The sequence below is a fragment of the Canis lupus genome, chromosome 7 (genome assembly GCF_011100685.1).
Source record: "Canis lupus familiaris isolate Mischka breed German Shepherd chromosome 7, alternate assembly UU_Cfam_GSD_1.0, whole genome shotgun sequence".
Lineage (NCBI taxonomy): Eukaryota > Metazoa > Chordata > Mammalia > Carnivora > Canidae > Canis > Canis lupus.
Window position 1 is genome coordinate 73,348,228 of NC_049228.1, and position 11,677 is coordinate 73,359,904.

An 11,677-nucleotide genomic window follows, 5' to 3' on the forward strand; every position below is an offset into this window, starting at 1 on the left:
TGCAATTGTAATTGGTCCTATTTTTTCCATAATTAATTCAATTAACCAGAACTTCATCAAAGATTTTCACATCTAGGTCCAAAAGTAAAGTCAATATATAATTGCCTTAATTTCCTTAACTTGTTTTGGAAGTGGAATTATACCAGACTTGAATGGCTAGAGTAGCTTTCCCACTTTTTGTCTTCAACTTTGAAACAGTATGTTAAATGTTTAAAGGAAGCTTGGAAGGGAGGGATTGCCAAGGGGCATAAGGAAACCTTTGGGGGTGATATGTTCATTATCCCATCACATGATGATGGTATAGATATGCTAAAACTCATCAAACTGTATACTTTAAATATGTGAAGTTTATTGTATGTCAATTATACCTCAATAAAGGTGTAAAAAAAGTTAGGTCTGTGCTTGGGCTCCAAAACTGGTGGCAGTGCACTGAAGTCCCATGCCAGCTGGACCCTGGGAGAGAACCATACTTTGCCCAATGCCATTATCTGAGAAAACACCAGAAAGGCATATCATAGGGAAAACATTAAAATCATTACACTGTCAAGAAAGACAACCAAGAATATCTCATGTGAAAAATCATCATTTCCAATGGAACAATTTCTGAAAGAGGCTGGATCTTTGCGTGCTCCTTCCCAGTATTTCAGACAGTCCAAGATTCCTCAGGCTAACGACTTCAAAACTGGCTTGAAAGTGGAGTGTGTTACCTTCACTCTGTTTCTTCAGCATGTACTGCTACAGTTGCTGGAATTACCGGGGTAAGGCACCAGATTACTGTTAGCACTGGACTGTAATGAATGACAATGGAAAGGACTTTAGGAGGGCTGTAGATTCCTTGGACACACAACCTGCACATTGGGACATGTGCAGGAAAAAGAGGGCTCCACTTTAGTCTTCTCTGGAGTTCCAGATGAATGTATCCTCTCAGCCAATGTTCCTTTTATGAATTCTAAATGGATCTGAAATCACAACTTCGACATTCTCTAAGAAGGAATTACCAAAGCCAGCCCTAAATAATTTAAAGTGGGAATGAAACTTGAAGCACTAGACAGAATCCTATCTCATCTGCCCTGCAACTCCTGTAGGTGTTAGAGATGATGAAGTTTATATTGCCTTTGAGAAAGAGAGAGAAGTTTTTCATTATTGCTACAGTACCATTCCGAGGTATTTTCCTAGTTGGGTAACATTCCCAGACAGATGTCTGAGACCATGAAGAAATGTTGCTATTACAAAAACTGCAACAGAAGTACAGGCTCCTTCCAAAGTAACTCGGTGTTCAATGCAGTCCATATAGAAAACTGCTCCCAACCACCAGCACAGTGGGTCAAGAAAGCAAGATAGTTTAAACCACCTACACAGACGTCAGTCTCTGAGAAGGATGGTTTTTAAAAATGCCCCCCCCCCCAAATCAGCATCCATACTTTTTAAAAATGCCTAAAATTAAGAAAAAAGGGTTTTTAGAAAGTCATCCCATTTTGTGTTCTCCTACATCTCAGTTTGCGTAAAGTCGCTACCCAGAGCCCCTGGCCTTCCATTTGGCAAGGATGGCATTACTCAGACAACCACCACAAGGATATCTGCCGTCTGTGACTCTGGAAACAGGGAAACTTGAGTGCTCCCCTGCAGCAGGAGATGCCCACACTTGCTGGCCAGCTCCTGGGGTAGCATGCTGGATGGTGCCCTCCAAACTGGACCAATCATAGATTCCTCCTCAAAGGAGACGTGGCCGCTGCCTCCTCTTGGGGAAATGACTCTATCCATCTTCCTTTAGTGAAGAACACTTGCTCAAGATAAACTGATCAAAATAAATCAGCAAAAGAAGACATATCAGGACACAGAAGTAACAAATGACATGCTACAAACCTCCACCTAAAGCTCTCCCATTCTCCTCTAAGCTCCCCACGATAGAGCTACATGCATCGGATGCAGAAATTCTGTCTTAAGAGGAACTGACACACCCGCATGCATGAAGAGCAAAGGCACTCTTATAAACCCACTTATGCAGCAACAAACCAACTCTGAGCCCCACCTGGAGAAATCCATAAACTCTTACCTTTACTATAGGAATTCTTTTCAGGCTGGGTTAGCTATATCAAGCTCATCACCAGTTCTGAATTGATTGTCATTGGAGTCTTCCAAGGACAACTATCGGAAGTCAGGAAAATCCACACACAGAGAACTGAGGTCCCAGGTCAACACTCGGACCTTAGCTCAGTGTACTCAAAGGATTTCCACTGTGGGCTGTGGAGGAAGTAATACAATTTGTGAAAGAGGCAGCTTCTCACAATTGGGTGCACCTCAAAAAGCTCTTCAGTAGACATGCAGGTTCTACTGTGACCAAGGGGTCAATACAGGGAAATATAGGAGACTGAGGCTAAGGCCAGCATTAGAGCCAGGCCACCACATCAGACGACTTGGCAATCAACAAGGGGCTGGGCTCTGCGTCTGTTCAGACTGCACACATTTCTCTGTTGTACCAATGTATTCTCAGTTGAAAAGTGGGTTTGTTGCTCCAAGCAGTCTTCCTTTAGCAGAAGATCTCCCTGAAAATTGGAAGGCCAACATTATAACCTACTTCTCTAAGAATCACCAGAAGGATGAGGACTACCATACTCAAAATGATAGTTCTTTGCATCTTTTATTTCTTTTTTAGTTGTACACTTTACAAATTACCACTACCCCTTCTGCCTTAGTTGTGACAGCCAAAAGTATGTCCAGACAAATGTCCCCTATGGGGTAAAATGGCCCCTTGCTGAGAACCACCAAACTACATCACTTCTGTGAGTGTTCTATCTGGTGGTATAATATTCCATTCATGTTCTCTTTGTTTCCAGACAGCAAATAACCATATAAATCACTTTCCTTGATGTTTTTAATTTATTTTTTATTTTTTTTAAGTAAAGCTCTGAAATCTTTGGGAGAAAAAAAGAAAAGAAACTTAGATCTCCCTGAGTTCAGAGCCTCTACCATTAGGCTAGAAAAGTAAAAGCAGGTCATTCCACCCTGTGTTTCTGGAAAGGCTAAAGAGGAAATGTACATTTCCACAGTATTTTTCACAAGAAGCTTTATGAGCAGCTATAACTATAAAAGCCCCAGATGCTATTAAAGGAAGGGCGAGTCTCACAGATCAATCTGTGAATCTCGAAAGGAGACATGAAATTCTATTTTAGAAAAAGAAAGGTAACTTAAGTATCTAGAGACCTGATAGATTAATGTAATGACTGTCCTACAAGACACATATAAAACAACAAACTTATTCCTTCCCTCCAGGAGCTCGGAGTCCCAAACATGGGCTGAGGTCATGCACATATGGTCTTTCCATATCCCAACTTCCTCCCTTGCTGACCACTGATTTACTCATTGGAAGGGTGTTCACGAACACTGTTCACTCTGGACAATCTGTTTTGCCTGAGGAGGGAACTTGAGATGATTCTTCTACCTCCACCATGTCAGGGTCTGGGCTGCTGAGCAGGAGCAGGGGAAGGACACAGCTTCCATACTGTCAAAGTCACTAAAAGGTGTTTTGTCCTCAGCTCTATAAAAGTGATTAGGGCTTTCTTTACTCCATTAGAGTAGATAATTGGGATTTGGTGCTAGACATGTCTAATATTTTCTAACTACCCTGTTACTGATGGTGGGGAGGAAAAAAATCCTGGATGTTATGCACCTACCTTGCCAATTATAATCTCTAATCCAATGGCATCCACTTTGCTGCTAATCCCCAGGATGAGGCTGTTGTCTGAGGAGCTATGAAAATCCAGTGTGATGTTTACATCCCATCGGACATTGTACGCTTTCTTGACTGACATCTAACAAATATATAACCCTGAATATAGCATGAGCCCAGCCCAGGACACCCTGACCCAGGAAGTCTCAAACTCAGGCTCGAAGGTCATGAGCTGGGCTGGACTGGCTGGCTACAGTTTGGATCCTAGATGAGGTGCAGCTAGACCTGGCCCTTGCTTCTTTTCTGATCCACTTCCATCCCCACCAGGTCACTTCTACTCTCTGAGTCTCAGCTTCCTCATCTGTGAGATGAATCAAGTGTTGCTTTCAAAGAAGACATACCCAGTCATTGATGCTGAGCCAGACTGGAGCATGAAATGGCATATCTTGATCATCTATTGCCACGTAAGCATTCAGTCACCAGAAGAGGTTTGCATTTTTGACAAGTGCCAATCTTAAATTCTAAGATAATACTATTCAAAGTGTGGTCTGTGATCTGGTGCCAGCTGGCAAACTGTTACTAGTCCAGGACAAGGTAGGCCAAAAGAATAGGAGGAAGCTCCGAGAAATGAATATGTAATAATATGACATTTCCTCAAAGCCCGAGGACAAGACTGGTGAACTCATCTCATTGAATAGGGTATAGGGCAGTTTGGGTGGTCCTTGAATGGTGAATGCTATGTGACCTCAGCTGTATACTTTGCACAGGAGGATTTCTTTATGCTGCGTATCATTTTAAGATATGTCAGCCATAGGGGCACCTGGGTTGCTAAGTGGTTGAGCGTCTGCCTTTGGCTCAGGGCATGATCCTGGAGTTCTGAGATCGAGTCCCACACCAGGCTCCCTCTGAGGAATCTGCTTCTCCCTCTGCCTGTGTCTCTGCCACTCTCTCTCTGTGGCTCTCATGAATAAATAAAATCTTTAAAAAAAAAATCTGCCATCTCTAGTCCAACATCCTATAATCTGTACACATTTTTCATTTATAATTTGTTTTTATAATCATTTGACTTTTAAGATTTTAATATAAATACAAACATATTTGGTAGCTATTGTAGGGAAGTAAATTTGTCTGACAAAGTGCTAAAACCATAGTGTGGTTTATGGAAAAGTAATAGTGAGTCATGAATGAAACTGATACTTAAGTGGCCTTTACTTACCAAACAAATTCAAAACAAAAAAATAACTCTTAAGAGAGTTTTGATTTAAAAGAATGACAGAAGCAGATGTTGGGTGTTACACTATAAATATTAAAGCTTTGGGGGGTTTCACAAAGCTCCTTCGGTTGCTAAACTAAAAATCCATTTATAATCACTAAAAGATTAGCAAAAGATTGCATTGGAAATGTTTGCTTAGAAGCGTTAGGTGAAACACAGGAAAAATGGAGCTCAAGAACCACTTTCTAATCATGTGTTCAGAAACTGGCTATTAAGATTTAAGACCAACTCTTAAAATATATAATGGTTCTTTTCACTGCAATGTGGCAACTACACAGATATTGCTAAAAATAATTAATTTGAACATGACAGTAAAAAGACAGGATATCTGGGAGATATCCCCCAGCTTTACTGCTAATAAGCAACTAGCTCTGAACTGAAGAAAACTAACATCATCAGCCTGTGTTTGGTATCTAAGTTTTAAGTAGGAACATGTTCTGATGGCACCCCTGAAATGAGAGGAAAGCATTTCATAAGTTACCTGGATGGAGAACTTGCAACTGATTGTAATCGTTCACAACTCCCTTCATAGAGAAAAGTCTTGCTATGAAATATGTCAGCTTAACTAAAATATATGCTTAGTGATGCAGGAAAAACTAATGTGGTAAATTGAAGATTATACTTTTTATAATGCAATAATATGGAAGTTGAATCCTAAATGGTACTACATGCTGAATTAGGATCTTCATGGAGCAGAAAAGCTGTGTCAGGAATGTCTGAACTGTAAGACAAATCCTTGTCTTATATTTCTACAAAATAAAGTTAATTTGGTTCTAATTTTTTAAGTGTAAACTGGCTAATCAGTCTTGCTTATTTGTTGCTATCTTCAATATTTTAATGATTCTTATACTTCCATGGAAGGAAGCATGGCAACATTTTTTCGCTGGGAATATATGATTGTAAAGGAAAAATAAAAAGCTTGGAAGAACACAGTTTTACAGATTTTTGACAAGTTCCATAATTTAATAATGACTGTGAATGAAGGAGGTGATGATCTTAGTGTTACCAACCTGAAAAGCTACAGAGATCTTATGAATGTGGCCAAAATGCTTTAAATTTTATTTTTCATTATTAGAATAGCCATATGTAGGAAAATCATGGCTCTGAAAAGTAATTTCAATAAAAGGAAGTTGATATAGAACTATAATTATGAAATAAATCATGGAACAAGTTGATAGACCAAAAATGAATTTTGAAAATACAGCATCACTTGTTTCATTTTGGATCAAAGTTAAAAATGATTATCTTGAACTTGCTGAAATTAATCTCCTGTCTTACACTGCAATCAACATACCTCTATGAGATTAATTTCTCTAGTGAGGTTTTTTTAAATTTATGTGTGTGTGTGAGAGAGAGGGACAGAGAGAGGAGAATCCTCAAGTAGACTCTCTGATGAGTGCAGAGCCTGATGTAGATCTCAGTCTCAGGACCCTGAGGATCATGACCTGAGCCAAAAATCAAGAGTTAGATGCTCAACCAGCTGAGCCACGTAGGTGCCCTTCTCCAATGAGTTTTTAAAACAAAACATAGAAGTCACTTAGATATACCTTAGCATGTAATGTCATAAACCCAAATTATTTTATATAAATTAACAAGTAGGGATGCCTGGGTGGCTTAGCGGTTTAGCACTTGTCTTTATCCCAGGGCGCGATCCTGGAGACCCGGGATCGAATCCCATGTCGGGCTCCCGGTGCATGGAGCCTGCTTCTCCCTCTGCCTGTGTCTCTGCCTCTCTCTCTCTCTCTCTCTCTCATGAATAAAAATCATAAAAAAAAATAGAACGTTTAAAATTAATTAACAAGTAGTAAACACATTTGTGGAATGACAAAATACTACAAGTATAATGGGGATTCTTTATATTAATCCCCTATATGCATACTTTCAATGAATGTGTACCGGTCTTAAAATTATCTTTTTCCTGTTTTATTTATTCTAATGATGGTTAATAAAATGCAGGTTCATTCTGTGGTCTTTAATTCAGAAAACTGGGTTTGCACTAAGTCTCTTTTTTCATTTTTCTAGTAAATAATTTTTTAATGTATTTCACAAAAATATCAGTCCACAATGGATAGACTTTTAGAAAAATAGGTCTTTCATTATCGACAGTTTGAGAGACAAATTATTTAGTATTACATCTTTGCACAACTCTTCTCTGTGCTCTTTTTTATCGAGGTAAAAAGTTTAAGGCTCTGAGAAATTAAGCTATACTAGTGAGCGGCCTGTTTGTAGAGCTGATTTTTGGAATCAGGAAATTTCACTGTTGGGCTTGGAAGAAATATAGTTCAGTATCCCGCCCAAGTCTGACGTTGGTTCTATAACATACTGAGAGCAACAACAACAAAAACACAAACCCCCCTGGATTTAGGTCTTACAGTGCAGCGTCGACAGAGTAGCTCTGGTGTCAGTGAGTACACTCCAGCCTTGGTTGTGCTCCACCCTGGTGCGCCACCTTGGACAGAGCTCCCGCCGGCCTTGCTGTGCGGAGCGCTTTCTCACCAATGGTTCAGAAATGAGGACGTGCGGGCTTGGAGAACTAAATGACCAACTCGGGATCCCTGGGTGGCGCAGCGGTTTGGCGCCTGCCTTTGGCCCAGGGCGCGATCCTGGAGACCCGGGATCGAGTCCCACATCGGGCTCCCGATGCATGGAGCCTGCTTCTCCCTCTGCCTATGTCTCTGCCTCTCTCTCTCTCTCTCTCTCTCTCTCTCTGTGACTATCATAAATAAATAAAAAATAAAAAATAAAAAAAATAAATGACCAACTCTACGCCAGAAGCAGAGACACTTCTCCTTTCCAAAACCACGCTCTTGCCACCCCGGGGCTCAGCCTTCCTGGCAAATGACTGCTGGATCCCAGGCATGGGGTGCTCAGCCCCTCGGTCCTTACCTTCTTCAGTCAAGTCTCAACTGGCCTCCCTGTGGCTTCGTCTGTTGGGTCTGGCCATGCTCTCTAAAGCAAGGGAACAAGCCAGGCATAGACACCTCGAATCCGAAGACTCCGTCTGCCCCCACCGCTCCCGCTGCCCTCCTCTGGGGTCGGGGCTTCCGTCAGCTGCCCATCAGCTCTCCCCACATTTCTGAGCCTCCCCGGAACCCCCGCCAGGTCGGAGGGCCGCGTGGGCTGCGCCCCCTCCAGGGCCGCCTTCACTCCCAGCCCCCCTAATTGTCTCCGAGAGCTTTTGAAAGGGCGAGACCTAGCTTCCGTCGGAATCTCGCTGCCTTCCCAGCCATCCCTTCCGGCATCTCCGGGAAAACCCACAGTTCGCAGCTTCTCCCCCCACCTCCGGGGCCTGGCGGAGACCTGGCCTCTCTCTACGGATTAACCGCGCTGGAGCTGAAGCTCTTTGCAGCTTGGGGTGGCGGCGGTTCAGAGAGCGGATACGAATGACCCCGCCCCCGGGCACGAGTCCACAGTTCCGAGCCTTGCCAACCGCCAAGCCAACGGCCACCGACCACCGACCGCCACGGGTCCCCTCTACCGCAACGCCCGACCGCCACGCCCACGCGCGGCCAGGCCCCGCCCCCCGGGCGCTCGGGTGTCCAGGCCCCGCCCCGCCCCCCCCCCCCCCGCCGGACCCTCTCCTGCGCTCCCCGCCCCCGCCCCCTGCCGCCGGCGGACTCCGCCCCCTCCGCCCGACCGCCACGCCCCCACGCGGCCCGGCCCCGCCCCCCGGGCGCTCGGGTCTCCAGGCCCCGCCCCGCCCCGCCCCGCCCGCCCCGCCGGACCCTCTCCTGCGCTCCCCGACCCCGCCCCCTGCCGCCGGCGGACTCCGCCCCTTCCGCCCGACCGCCACGCCCCCACGCGGCCCGGCCCCGCCCCCCGGGCGCTCGGGTCTCCAGGCCCCGCCCAGCCCCGCCCCGCCCCCCCCCGCCGGACCCTCTCCTCCGCTCCCCGACCCCGCCCTCTGCCGCCGGCGGACTCCGCCCCCTCCGCCCGACCGCCACGCCCCCACGCGGCCCGGCCCCGCCCCCCGGGCGCTCGGGTCTCCAGGCCCCGCCCCGCCCCGTCCCGGCCCCCCCCGCCCCCGCCGGACCCTCTCCTCCGCTCCCCGACCCCGCCCTCTGCCGCCGGCGGACTCCGCCCCCTCCGCCCGGACCGCCACGCCCCCACGCGGCCCGGCCCCGCCCCCCGGGCGCTCGGGTCTCCAGGCCCCGCCCCGCCCCGTCCCGGCCCCCCCCCGCCCCCGCCGGACCCTCTCCTCCGCTCCCCGACCCCGCCCCTCTGCCGCCGTCGGGCTCCGCCCCCTCCGCCCGGCCGCCACGCCCCCACGCGGCCCGGCCCCGCCCCCCGGGCGCTCGGGTCTCCAGGCCCCGCCCCGGCCGCCCGCACGTTGCCGCGCGCCTGCCTACCCGCCATTAACGGCCGGATGGGCCCGAGAGTCGACGCCTCCTGCGCCTGGGCGCGTCCTCGTCCTCGCCTCAGCACGGCTGCCCCGGTGGCGCGGCTTTGAAGAGCCCTGCCTCGTGTTCTCCGGTTCCGTGTGCTTGAAGAGAAGGAACGGGCGAAGGGGACGCGCGACTGCCGAGCCCCGCCGGCCCAGGCATTCCTCCGGGAGCCCCGGGAAGCCGTGCGTGGGGACGGGCCGGGCGGCCGCGGCCTCCCTGCGACCCCTGAGAGCCGACCCCGGGGAGCCGAAGGACCAGCCCGGCGCGGGTGGGGCTGGGAGCCCAGGGGGCGCGGGGCGCGGGGGGGGGGGCGGGGGCCTGATGCGCGTGCGCGCGCCCGGGGGAAGCGGGTGGGCCACCGCAGCATCTGCCCCGGGCCCCTTGGATTGGTGCTGCGCCTGCGCCGAACCCGGGGACGGGGACGGGGACCCTCAACGGAAGGGCGTCAGACACCGGGAGCTGGAGGGAAGGACTTCCACGTTTTGGGGGGGTTGGTGGTGTTTTCCCGCCCTCCCCGCTTTAGAGCAATCTGCCCAGCATCCTTTCGGTGACCCCGCCTGCTGCCTGCTGCCTGCTCCCCGCTCCCCGGTGCCGGGCCTGGTACCTTTCATAGGCTTGTAGAGCACCTGCCTGAGGCCCTCGGGCTCCTGTACCAGAAATGCCAGAAACCGGGTGGCTTACAAGCAACAGAAATTTCTCAGAGTTACAGGGGCTGGAAGTCCAAGAGGAGGTGTCAGGCGCTTAGTGACGCCCCTGTTCTAGACACCCTCACGTGGTGGAAGAGGGCAGGGGCCTGTTTTATAAGCACTTTGATCTCCTCGATGGGGGCTCCACCGTCGGGACTTAATCACTTCCCAAAGGCCCCACCTCCTAATAACATCACTTTAGGGGAAGCTTTAAGGGTATGAATTTTGGAGGGTTACATTTGCACTCTTTCTTAGTGCTCTTCAAAGTTTGTAATTGTGATGTTTTGAGATTTCTTTTTAAAATATGATGTCTCCCTTATTCCACTCTCTACACACTGAATAGAAAATTTCATGAGAAGGGTGGCAAATAATCTGTTTTGCCCACGAAGTTATCCCTCACATCTAACACAGTGACTGGCATGTGGTAGTTGCTCTGTAGATATTTATTGAATGTATGAATGTTGTCTTTAACACCTTGGAATTATAATAATGATTTTGTGACTGCTTTTTTCCCCTGTGACTATCTAGGTATGATTCCTGAAAACCATTTATATAATAAAACTCAGGATTATGGATTATTTTCATTAGTGTGGCATAAAGGAAACTCTCCTATAGTTAACTTCTGTTCTAAACCATCCAGAGGAAACTTTGTCAGCTGTCCTTGAGAAACTAGGTTGCTTTTTCCAAAGGCCTTAGAACAATGTTCAGATTGCTCATACCCTGTTATTTATTAGGTGTGAAAGATTTCATAAAGGATTTTGACACACTGAGCCTTCCTACTCTTTCCTGCTTGCTGCATGAAACCATTATGGTAAAATGAGATTGTAGGTGTAAGAGCTTCTAGAATTGGAAAATTCTAGAAGTCTAAACTCTGTAAATTTAAAGAAATATTTTTGTTGTTATTCTTTTTCAGTAATTGATCCAGGCCCACTTCTCCACCTTATAGTTTGTTTACAGGTCACATTAGCCATAAAGACATGAAAATACTTTCCTTTGCTCTCCTTCCTATTAAACTTTGGTTTCTTCTTAAAAGTACTTGGAGGTGCAGTTAGTGCTTTTATTGTCTGTGCAGGAGCTAAGCTGTAATGTTTTATTTGCATCCTATATTAAGTGTAATACAATGCACATTTCCTTTGTCTAGTTACCACTTGACAGCAAAAAAAATAAATAAAAAAAAGGAACATCCAAAGCAAAACAATTCATTTGTGGATTGGAATCCACAAACTGGGAGTTTGTTGGCACTAGTGGAAGAGAATGAATAAGAACAAGTTAAAAAAAAAAAGAACCAGTAGGAATTAGGATAAAGCTTGGGTAAAAAGCAGTTGACAGTATTTTCCTAACAGAGACAACTGTGGACAAGTACAAAGGGATTTATGTGGCTAGTATTACTAAATATTTATAATTTGTAGTTGAAAAAAATAATTTGTAGTTGAAGAAATTATGGACAGTAGCTACAGTATGAGAATGATCATGGAGTAGCCTTGAGGAGATGGCCTTTCCTATCCCTTGGTGTCTGTCATCTTCTCCGTCATCCTCATACTAATCATGCTTCTGCCATGTATTTGCCCTGAGCATCTATGTCTTTTGAACATTTACTTAACAATTTTTAAAAAAGATTTTATTTGACAGAGCAAGAGAGCACAAGCAGGGGGAGCAGCAGAGGGAG

At 46.8% G+C, this 11,677-nt stretch overlaps 1 protein-coding gene and 1 long non-coding RNA gene across 5 annotated transcripts; both read right to left on the reverse strand.

Moving 5' to 3' along the window:
* Window positions 1–329: 329 nt before the first annotated feature.
* LOC102156498 lies at window positions 330–7,606 on the reverse strand. Of its 4 annotated transcripts, XR_005362629.1 has the most exons (4): window positions 7,313–7,606; window positions 3,672–3,739; window positions 2,054–2,543; window positions 330–1,795 (listed from the first exon to the last, which is right to left on the reverse strand). It is a non-coding gene; the product is annotated as an uncharacterized LOC102156498 (long non-coding RNA). The 4 variants fall into 4 exon arrangements; XR_005362627.1 differs by lacking the exon at window positions 3,672–3,739; XR_005362628.1 differs by lacking the exon at window positions 7,313–7,606 and having other exon boundaries at window positions 3,672–6,612.
* Window positions 7,607–7,639: 33 nt separating this feature from the next.
* Window positions 7,640–10,818, reverse strand: LOC119872646 (synapsin-1-like). Its single transcript, XM_038541818.1, has 3 exons — window positions 10,792–10,818; window positions 9,290–9,599; window positions 7,640–7,889 (listed from the first exon to the last, which is right to left on the reverse strand). Exons 1-3 carry the CDS (start codon window positions 10,816–10,818, stop codon window positions 7,843–7,845), a joined length of 384 nt encoding a protein of 127 aa, XP_038397746.1. The 3' UTR covers window positions 7,640–7,842.
* Window positions 10,819–11,677: the final 859 nt, after the last annotated feature.